The following is a 10490-nucleotide window of genomic DNA, read 5'->3' as shown; positions in this document are numbered from 1 at the left end:
GCCAGGTCAGGGACAGCCTCCTGCCCCCCATCTCCCGGCCCCCATTCCTGGGAGGCATTGTCCAGGGTGTCACCGCTGGGCCTGTTGGGTTCTGCCCGGTTGGTTTTACTGGAGGGGGTGTGGCGGGTGCTGGGGTCCGGAGCGGGGGTGGGACCTGCGTCCTTCTGTGCTGGTGGGGCCGGCTCTGCCAGGTCCCGGATGTTCCTGCCTGAGACGCTGAGGGGACCCCAGGCTGGGGCATGGCACCGCATGCTGGGATGTTGGCCCCACTTGGGGTCCCAAGAGGCAGGAGAACTCCCCTGCAGAGGTCACATGGGGTGGCGAGGGAGGCTGTGACGTCACCCAGACCCTGCTCCTAACCCAGCCTCCCCTGGAACCTGCTGTGTGTGTCTTCTCGGCCACCAGCTCACCCATGGGCCTCAGTGCTCTGTATGCCTACCGTGAGGCCCACCCAGCGCCCCCTTCCCTACCACGGATGGGCCCGCTGTGTGCAAGCTTGAGCACAGACAGGTGGGCGCTGTCAAGACACTTGTCCTTCAGATGGCGAAACTGAGGTCCAGAGAGGTTGAGGCTTAGAGATGAGGTGGGAACAGGAGGGAGGTTCGCTCAGGCCCTATGTACAAGGAGTGGTCAGTCTGGGTCAGCCATTGTCTTGGTTAGCCGGGGGTGGTGGTGCCTGGAGCCTTCTGCAGCAGGGGTGTGGGCAGCAGGGGTGCTGGCAGCGTCCGGAACTCAGAACCGGAACCCAGAACCCACCTGGCCTCTGGCGGCTGGTAACGGGCTATAGCCAATCAGAAGCCAGGCATGCCCGGTCCCCCACTCTGTTTATGAAGCAATAATCCAGGGTCTTGCCCTGAAGCTGGGGTCAGTACCTGCGCTTCTCTGTGGCCCTGAGGGTGGGGGTCGCCTCGAGACCCTGGGGAGCTCAGTGCAGGCTGACCCCGCTTCCCAGCCTGCCGGAGGGCAGACAGAGGGGGGCCCATGGGGAGAGCACCACCTCCCACCTCCAGGAAGGCCTCCCGGTTTGCACCCTGATGGGAATGGATGGGAGGGATTTTTCCAGAGGCCTCTGTGGTCTGACTTCAATCGGGGGGACGGGGCCAAGGAGCCCTAGCGCGGTCTGATGGTTGGTCTTGCTGCCCCCAGGTTTCTGCAAACCCGTGAATGAGCCCGACACCAGCCGCTGTGACCTGGTGCCTGGCGTGAGGAGGACGCAGCACCGGCATGCCCTCGGCCTGAACCCGGCGGTCCCCGCCCCCACCCCCCGCCACCCTGCACGGTCCCGGCTCCCCTGAGGCCCCCACACTGCAGTGCGGCCAGGCCCCCTCCCCACAGGGGCCGCCCCTGCCGCCCAGCTCTGGTGCCCGGGGCGGCCCGGCCCGAAGGGCCATGAAGCTTCAGGCCGTCATGGAGACCCTTCTGCAGCGGCAGCAGCGGGCGCGCCAGGAGCTGGAGGCCCGGCAGCCCGCGCCGCCCCCACCGCCCCTGCCGGCCGAGCTCCCTGCTGGCCCTCCAGCCCGGGCCAGGGCCACCCCGGAGGAGGACAGAGAGCCGGAGAAGGTGCGGATGCAGCGGGCCCAGATGGCTGCGCTGGCTGCCATGCGGGCGGCGGCCGCTGGCCTCGGATCCGCACCCAGCCCCAGCGGCTCAGAGGACGGGCCCCCTGGCCTGGAGGATGAGGATGCGGTCCAGGAAGGGGTGCCAGGCTCGCCTGCCCCGTCGGGCCGAGGCCGGGAGGCACCGGGACACGCTGAAGATGTCAGGCACCTTGAGGACGCGGGCTCTGACTGTGACCTGTGAGTCGGGTTCCATGGGCTAGGCACTGCACGAGCGTCGACTGAGCCTTCCGTGCATCCCAGGCAGCTGTAGGGCAAGCCCCTGTCCCCGCTGACCACCGAGGTCAGCACTGTCCTTTAGAACTTTCTGGAGGACGGTGGGTATCTCACCAACCTAGGAGCCACCCCTCACGGGCGGCGGGGGAGGCTTGATTCCAGTCTGACTTACATGGACCAGCCCCGTGTGGCCGGGAGCCCCATTGCCCAGTGAGGCTCCGGCAGATTCAGGGGCTCCGGAGGGACCCATGCACAGTGGGTGTCGGCTGGCTTGTGGTTGTCCACCGTGCGTGTGTTCCCACCAGACCCAGTGCAGGCCTCCAGCCAGCTACGGGCAAGACCCCAGGGGAATCACTCTGGGAAGGTGTTTGACAAGCAGAGCAGTGGGGTGATTGTGGGTTATGACAGGGAAATAAAGGAGCGGTGCGGGGGGGGGGTGTCGGGGGCTGGGAACAGCATGCCTGGCAGAGGGAACAGCCAGAGCAAAGGTCCTGAGGCAGGAACTGGCTAGGCATTTCCAAGGCCCACCAAGGAAGCCCGTGCCACAGAGGGCAGGTGTGCAGGGGCCCTGGGGGGCTGTGGGCTGATGGGAAGCACAGCCGTGCCCCTTGCAGCACCTGGAGCAGGTGGGGGCCGCTGTCCCCGTGTTGAGAGCGGGAGAGCGGGACTCGGGTGTAGAGCAAACCTGCCCCGGGGCTGGAGCACGCTGGCGCCATCGCCCCTGACCTGTGGCCTCTGCCTGCCCCAGGAAGCCAAAGTGGGAGGAGGAAGAGGAGGAGGAGGAGCTGGAGGACGACCTGGAGGACGAGGAGGAGGACGAGGACGAGGAGGAGGAGGACGAGGAGGACTTCGAGGATGAGGAGGGGCCCCCGGGCGCTTCTGGCTTGGGCCCTGCTGCTCTTGTGCCCCGCAGGGCCCCGCCGTCCCAGGCCTACCGCGGTGACAGTGGGCCCCGGGTGCTTGGTGGCCAGGAACGCCAGGGGGCCAGCCTGGCCCACGCCGGAGGCGCTGCGCACCTGGCGCCGCAGCTGCAGCCGCCCGACCACGGAGACTGGACCTACGAGGAACAGTTCAAGCAGGTGCGCGGTGCGCGGTGGGGCCGCGGGCGGGGGCACGCGCACTGCTGCTGGGCCCTGGCACCCAGCCCACGCCGGCCAGGCGCACGGCCACGTGCAGGGAGCCTGTGGACGCCCCGTGGGTGGGACGGGCCGACGGTGGGGTGCGCCCCGTGTGGACAGGAGGGGGACCCGAGCTTGGGGGCTGCCCAGTGCCTGCCCAGAGGGGCCTGCAGGGAGCCAGCCAGGCACGGGGCCCTGAGCTGGGCAGGTGCCCGGGCAGAGGCCATGCGGCCGAACTGGGCTTGGCGCGGGCCGCGGTCAAGGGGCGAGGCCCAGTGGGCAGACGTGCAGGCAGGGCGCTGGGGGCTTGGGGACGCCGGCGCGAGGTCTGGTCAGTTGGCGTGGAGTCCGGTCACAGAGGCCACGGCGGTTGGTTGGGCAGGGGGTGGCCACGTTGGTGTGGACGACTGAGAACTCCCTGCGGCTGTGGAGGGGCGGGGAGGAAGTAGGGCTGTCCTAGTGCCTTCCCTGCGGGCGGCCAGGGCAGAGGAAGTGGCCGGGGCGGGGGACCCTTTGATGTTGGGCCCGAGCTGGGCAGGGCAGATGGAAACCAGATGGCGTCCGGCCGGGCTCGCATTCCAGTCCATGGCCAGCTGGGCCCTGCTCCGACCTCCAGGAGTGGCCAGCGGGGACCTGGCCTCCCCAGCCCGGTAGCCCAGTAGCCCGGGCCTTCGAGGTCTCCCCCGCCTGTGGACTGGCCAGTGTGCGCGAGCTGGGAGGTGGCTGTGTGTGGCCTTGGGGCGGCCCCCTCTGGATACTGGCCTCCCAGAACCAGCTCTGGGCCCCTCCTGGAGGGCGCTCAAGGGCCCGCCGGTGGGCTGGACACACGCAGAGGGGGCTGGGCAGGGGGGCTCCCAGTGGCTGGGGGGCAGTACCTGGAGCCGGCAGGGGAGCCGGCAGGACGGACGGAGCTGCCCAGGCATCTGGCTGGGGTGGGGCAGGGCCGAGGGCTGGGTGACGGCCAGCGGACTGCCACCTCTCTGGGCGTGGCCAGCGCCCCACACACCCCCTCCTGGAGGCTCTGCCCCTGCACGTGGACCCCAGTCGCGCCCCCACCCCCGTGTCCCTCCCCTTCTGGGCTGGCGCCCTGCCCAGAGCCACAGCGCTGAGGGAGGGTCTCCAGAGCTCGCCGTGGTTCAGAAAGCGCAGGCTGCCTGGGCTGTTTGTTTGTTCTCACGGTAGTTACCGGGAGCCGCAGGCTCGGGGACTGGAGCTGGACGATATGCCAGCGTTGCAGGGTCCCGGCTGGGCCACGCAGGACCCCAAGCCCCCAACCCTGTTCAGTGGCCTCAGCCCCCTGGGGGGGGCAGGGTTTGGGCGGCCAGGCCAGGCGAGTACTGGGGGCAAAGGCCAGGCCCCAAAACGCCCTCGGCATGTCAGGAACAAAGGGCCACAGGAGCCTGGGCTGCCCAGGGCCGCGGAAACGGAAGCAAGAGCGGATCAGCGAGCTCCAGAGCCACCGGGGCTCAGCGTCCCGCCGAGCCGGGGGGTGACTCCCCTGTGTGGGGGAGGCCGGCCTCAGGAACCGGACAGCCGTGCCGAGGTGTCGGAGAGAGCTGGTCTGGCCTCTTTGGCTGGGTTGGGGGAGGCTGCTCGGGATACACCACTGGTCAAGCCTCACAGAAGGAGGACAGTGCACCTGGCAGAGAAAGCAGCTTGGGCAAAGGCCCTGGGGCAGGGCCGACATTGGTGTGTGTGTGGGGGCCGGGGAGCCAGATGCTGCCAGGTCGGGCCCTGCAGGAGATAGGATTGGATTCTGAGAAAGTGGCCGGGACCTTCCTCCTGCCCACTCATGGCAGGGCCGGCTGCCGGCTCTGCCCTCCCGCCCAGCTGGCCGGGCACCTGTGTGGCCGGTGTCGGCAGCATCCCGGGCCCAGCCGGCCCAGCAGACGTCAGGCCGTGTTGACTCTGGCGCCTTCCCCACAGCCTTCCTGGCACGTGGCGGCCCAGCCGGCCAGCCGCCCACTTGGCACCATCTCTTGCCTCTTCCTCCCAAGTCTTGGCAGGGCCTGGGGCCGACTTCCCCTACTAACCCTTGAGAGCCGTGAATATGGTCTCGGGGAGGCCAGGTTGGGGAGGGACCTGGGGCAGCGGGCTCGTGGCCATGAAACCATGCCTGGAACCCCCACAGCCTGTCTGCCGTGGGGCCCTGGGGACGCGTGGATGGAGGCCAGCACGCCGCGAGCCACTGGCCGGGGATCAGGCGAGTTGCAGACAGGGATGAGGATCTTAGCCTCCTGGCATCAGACGTGGCATCCTGGTGGCTTCCTGTCACCCGCGGAGCTGGGCCCGGGCTCTAGATGGTGGCCCCCCCGCTGCCCCGCCCCGCAGGTCTTAACCTCAGATCTTTGGCTGCTTAAAAATCAGGATCCTTGGTCTTGAGGCTCAAACTTGGGGATTGTCTTGAACAGCTTCATTGAGATCAGACTCAGACAGCACCTACTTTACCTGTTGAAAGTGTGCAGTTCAGTGGTTTTTAGTGTCTTCGCGGAGTGATACAGCCACGGCCAGGTTCTTTTAGGACGTTTCTGTCACCTCAGACGCAAACTTTTAGAAGTGTATCTTTTAGCTATTCCCCCCCCCCGCCCCCGGCCCCCGCGAGCCCCCTTCCTGTCTGTGGAGGACCCTGGTCTGGGGGTGCCGCACGCGTGGACTCACACCCTGTGTGCTTTCTGTGTCTGGTTCCCTCCCTGCATGTCATAGGCTTGGGGTCCATCCCTGGGGTCGCACGTGGAGGCCTCGCTCTTGCTGGCGGCCGGGGATGCTCTGGCGCGTGGTGGACATGCTGTGTTTGTTCTGTCACCTGTGATGGACACTTGGGTTGTTTACGCCTTGGGCAGCTGTGAGTCGAGCTGCTGTGAGTCGGGCTGCTGTGATCACGCTTGCATGTCTTTGGTGTGGACAGGTGTTTTCAGCTCTCATGGGCGCAGAGCCAGGAGTGGAACCACTGGGTTGGGCGGTGAGGCTAATTGGCCTCTCGAGGACCCACGGGCAGCTTCCCACAGCGGCCGTGCTGTTCTCCTTCCCGTGGCCTCTTGAGGCTCTGGCTTGTGCATGGCTTCGACAGCACTTGAGATCACGGCTGTGCTGTTGAAGTCACAGGGTGGCGGGCGGCTCCCTGCGCGTTGGTTTGCGTTGAACGTTGCGGTGTTTTCCGCCTGCTTTTCAAGGTGACGTCCGTCCACTGCACGACGTGTCGATGAGCTCCAAGATGTAGAGGTGACCACTGCAGCAGAGACTTGTCCCCTAGCTGTGCAGGTGGGGACTGAGCCTGTCTCCTGTGCCCCACACGCCCCAATCCCACAGGGAAGGGCGGCCGAGGGCTCTCCCCTTCGCACCGATGGAGACGGATGTGGGCGGTTGGGTCCGTCAACTGCCTACAGACAGGACCTAGTGTGCACCGGAGGGACACATGGGGTCCCTGGGCCTCTGTCTCCTTTGCCGTGAACACAGTGGGTCCAGGGCCTCACATCAGGGTGTCAGGACCCAGGGCCTGGACCCACACAGGGACTTAGGCAGGAAAGGTCAGTGGTGGCCCCTTTGTCCTCACCGTGGACCCTGCCTGGCCCCACCCCTCCCCAGGCCTCTTGGGGCCCATGTGATGCATGTGTAGCAGTCACAGCCCACGTGGAGGTGAGGCCATGGGCCTCAGGGGTGTTCTTTGCAAGAGGCTGGGGTCCCATTTTGGGTTTTTTAGGCCTTTGGGCTCACGTAGGTTTTTTTAGCCACAGGAAATACACACGCACAGATTTTTAGGGCCGTATCTGACTGCAGAAGCAGCGTTGGGACCGTCCTCGTCGGAGGGGAAGCAGAGAGGGCTCTCCGGGCCCCGGGCTGGCCGCCGCTCCCAACGCGGCTCCGCGTCACGCTGTGGGTCTGAGCGTTCCCCAATCCCTGGTTCTCTTCCGCGGTGGTTTCCTCATGGGGCTGACAGCAACACGCTGGCCTGTTCCACTGCTGTAAACAACACCGCAGTGAACATCTCTGGGCTCCGGAAGTCGGAGGGCAGCATGGTTGGGATCGTGGGGTGGGGGAGGGGAAGGCAGAGGGTTTCTTCATCCCTCCTGGGGCCCCCACCGGGCCCCCACACAGGCACTCACAGCCCCTGGGGATCAGGGCTGGGCTAGAGGAGGGAGGAATGGGCTTTAGGGCGGGGGCTTTACAGGGTGTATAAGAGTTTGCTAGGGGGCAGAGAAGGGTAGAGTCTGCATCTCGGAACATCGAGTGGCAGGCATTAGGGTAAATGAAAGGAGCCTCGGCAGGGTTTGGAGCCGGGAGCAGAGAGGGGACTGGGGACCCTTACAGGACCTGCACTCTGGGCAGGCCGGGAAGACGCTGGGCCTGCAGGGCCGGGGGGGAGGATGAGAATTCTTCTGGTGGGGTAAGGTGTTAGGAGCAGAGGGCACAGCCTGGGCAAAGGTTTTGAGGTCAGACACTAGGTCCTGAACCCGGCGATGTCCATCTGATATGCTTGGGACAGAGTGGGCTGGGGGCCAGGCCCCGTGTGTCCTGGGGGCCGGCTCTGGCGCCGGGCCTCTTCCTGGGGCGCCAGCAGCCCGGGCCATGCGCCCGGGGGCGGGGAGGGTGCTGGGAAGCCCCTGGGAACTCAGCCCACCCCGCCTGGGACAGCGCCCGCCTCATCAAAGCTGCTGTGGCTGCTGGCGTGGAGCCAGCGGGCCGTGGCAGGCCCGGGGAGGGTGTCTGCCCGCCAGCCCCTGGCACCGTGCCTCTGCCCGTGCCAGCCCTGGGAACCGCACTGACTCAGCCGGAAGAGCCTTATCTGGCCCCTGCGCCGCCACCAGCCGCCCAGTCACCGCCGTGGGGTCACGGCCTCCGGGGCCTGGCCCCACGCCCACCATCAGCTCCCCACCCTCGTGGCCGCTGCCAAGTGCCCGGCCCGCCCCACGCTTTCTAATAACGCACGCGGCCGCTGGAGGGAGTGGTGCCCGGCGGGCAGGGACCACGTGCGCCTCCCGTCGGGGCAGAGCGTGTGTGTGTGCCGCGTGCGGTCTGGCCCGCTGACGTGGGTGTGGGGGTGCCGTGGGCAGACGCGCGGTCCCCGGGAGCTGCGGGGGAGAGGTCCCGTGTCCACCGGGGTCTGTGTTCAACTGGGCCAGGCCCCGGGGGAGTCTGGAAGCCACCTGTGTGCCGGTGCCGTGGCCTTTCCACGTGTGTCCTTCTGCGCGTTCTGGGGCCGCGAGCGTCTCTGCAGCGTCTGTTACGTGTCATCTGGAAGCCTGTCCGTGCGTCCACACGCTTGGTATGTCTGTGGACAAGGGCGTGAGCCCCGTGGGGCCCGTCCCAGCTCTCACAGATGTGTGGGCGCACGTCCTGGGGTCCGGACACAGCGGAGGGAGGCTGGGCCACGTACCCCAGCGCGTGTGGAGAGTGCTGTTGGCTCGGTTCCTGAGCCCACGTGGGATGAGGTGGCAGCGCCCTGCGGCTGTGGGTCTGTGGCACGTGTGTGCACGTGTGTGTGTGACTGGGTTCCACGTGTGTGTGCTCACCCTGTTCCGTGAGGCATGAGGTCGGGGGCGCCCATCAACCATTAGCAGACGTCACGGTGTCCTGTCAGTGGCTGGAATTGACTGACCTGGACCTGTCCGTGGGCCCATGGCCCATGTGCCGGGGAGGCTGAGGTCCCTTCTCTCCGCCCTGAGCTGCGGGGTGCCCTGTCTCTGGCCTGCAGGTGCCGTCAGGGAGATGCTAGGCAGGGCTTGGCCCGCTCTGTGCCTTGGTTTCCCTGCCTGAGGCAGAGACCCTCTCCTTCTGAAGTTTTTGGACCCCCCCGGGCCAGTGCCACTGATGGGGACGTAGAGGGACTTCCTCCCGGCTGCTTTGTAGCCGCCCCATGACCCCTGTGCTCTGAGCCGGGTCAGGGGAGCAGCTGGGGTGCAGGCTGGTGGGTGGGCACGCGCGGGGGCGGGGCATGGGGCCCGCCCCTTCTCCGCCCGCCGGGCTGCATGCGGACAGAGGACAATTGGGGGTCATGGGGTTAAACGGTAACCAGTCTGCCTATTGAAGGCCCCAGCGGCAGGGCTGGCAGGGTCTTGTGGGGCAGGGGGAGGGGGATAGGCACCGCCCACTGCCCACCGCCCACCACCCCTGCAGGCCCAGTGCCTGGCACCTCAGGGGGACACCCCTACCCTCCCAGCCCGTAACAACCCACGTCGCAGGGAGAAGCGCTCCAGGAGGTGGATGGCAGCGCCCCAGCTGCCCGGACGTCAGACGGCCTGTTTGGGAATAGGGTCTTTGCAGGTGTCCTTGGTTAAGATGGGGCCCCCCCAACTGTCCTGGGCCCTGAATCCAGTGGCAGGTGTCTCGGGAAGAAGAGAGACCCTCAGGCCGACCTCAGCGAGTCGTGGTCTGAGGGCCGCAGGACGAGAGGCCCCGCGCCCTGGAGACAGGGACCCTGGCAGTCCCAGCGACGGGCTCACGGGAGCCGGGGCAGGAAGGCATGCGCCTGAGCCGGGCCCTCCCTCGGCACCGGCCTCTCGCGTGGACGCTGTGGACCGCGGGCAGAGGCGGGCGATACGTGGCTCGCGGTGGGGGTGTGGGGCCCGATGGGCTGGGCTGTCACCGTGGCGAGGGCGGGCCGTCGGGGCCACTATCTGCCAGCCGGTGAGGGTGTGTCTGTGTTTGTGTGTCTGCTTGGACGGGTGTGTCTGCGCCTGCGCCAGGGGACCATGTCGGGGTGGCTTGGCCGGCCCAACCGTGGGGAGGGCCGCGGGTGCGTGGGAAGGGTCCGCGAGTGCCCAGAAAGGGGTGGGCGGGTCTGTGCCGCCACGGCGGGGAGAGGTCCCGGTGGGGGCTGTGTAGGTGCGTCTGGATGGGGCCATGGGCCGTGGGGGTGGGTCTCGCGTCTCTGTCCGGGCTGGAGTGGCGGGGAGTGGCCATAGGCCCCTGTTCCTGGTCAGGCTGTGTCACCCTCTGCCCCCTAGGCGGGGTCTCGGAGGGTCCCCTGCCCCGTCAGGCTGTCTCCAAACCTCCGTCCTGAGTAAGGATGTCAAGCCCCTTGCTGCACACGCGGGTCGCCCGGGTCCCACCCGGGGCCTCCTTGACCGCCCGCCTCCTTTGTGACCAGTGGCACAGATGTCTTTCAGGACTTGGGCTGGGCCTGGACCCAGTCCCTGGGGTCTGCTGCCCAGACCTCTGGTGGCTCCGTGGGCGCACGTCCTCCTGCCCAGCCCCTCCCCACCCTCTTGCCCCATCCTCTCCCCCAGCTGCCGTTGGCCAGGAGGGGCAGGCGTCCCCTGCCTGTGAGTGCCCAGGGACAGTCGTGTGCTTGCCTGCGGGGAGCCCGACTCTAGAAGGGGACATGGGGCGGGAAGCCACACTGTCCTGTTTCCCCACCACGGCTGGAGGGCCTCCCTTTGAGCCTCAGTTTCCCCAGCTGTAAATCAAGGCAGTGCTCCTGGGAGTGCTGGCCGTTGCCATAGTTACTGACCATTCGTGGTGTCCCGGCCCAGGAGCAGCAGGGCAGGGTGGGGCCGGCGCCCGCCGCCTGTGCCCAGGGCTGCCCGCAGCATGTGCCTGGGGC

The 10490-nt window shown here is 67.5% G+C and overlaps 1 protein-coding gene across 1 annotated transcript in view; it reads left to right on the top strand.

Annotated features, from left to right (window-relative positions):
* The first annotated feature begins 1146 nt into the window (after positions 1 to 1146).
* The window catches only part of ARID3A (AT-rich interaction domain 3A), a 14671-nt gene continuing 5327 nt past the window's right edge, over positions 1147 to 10490 (top strand). The window contains exons 1-4 of the mRNA XM_082729822.1: positions 1147 to 1796; positions 2581 to 3349; positions 9330 to 9571; positions 9892 to 9947. Of these exons, the coding sequence (XP_082585948.1) occupies positions 1390 to 1796; positions 2581 to 3349; positions 9330 to 9571; positions 9892 to 9947 (1474 nt within the window). The 5' untranslated portion in view covers positions 1147 to 1389. The remainder of the gene's footprint in view (positions 1797 to 2580; positions 3350 to 9329; positions 9572 to 9891; positions 9948 to 10490) is intronic.

The sequence above is a fragment of the Mustela nivalis genome, assembly GCF_964662115.1.
Source record: "Mustela nivalis genome assembly, chromosome: 1".
NCBI lineage: Eukaryota > Metazoa > Chordata > Mammalia > Carnivora > Mustelidae > Mustela > Mustela nivalis.
This window is presented reverse-complemented; position numbering and strand designations above follow the sequence as displayed.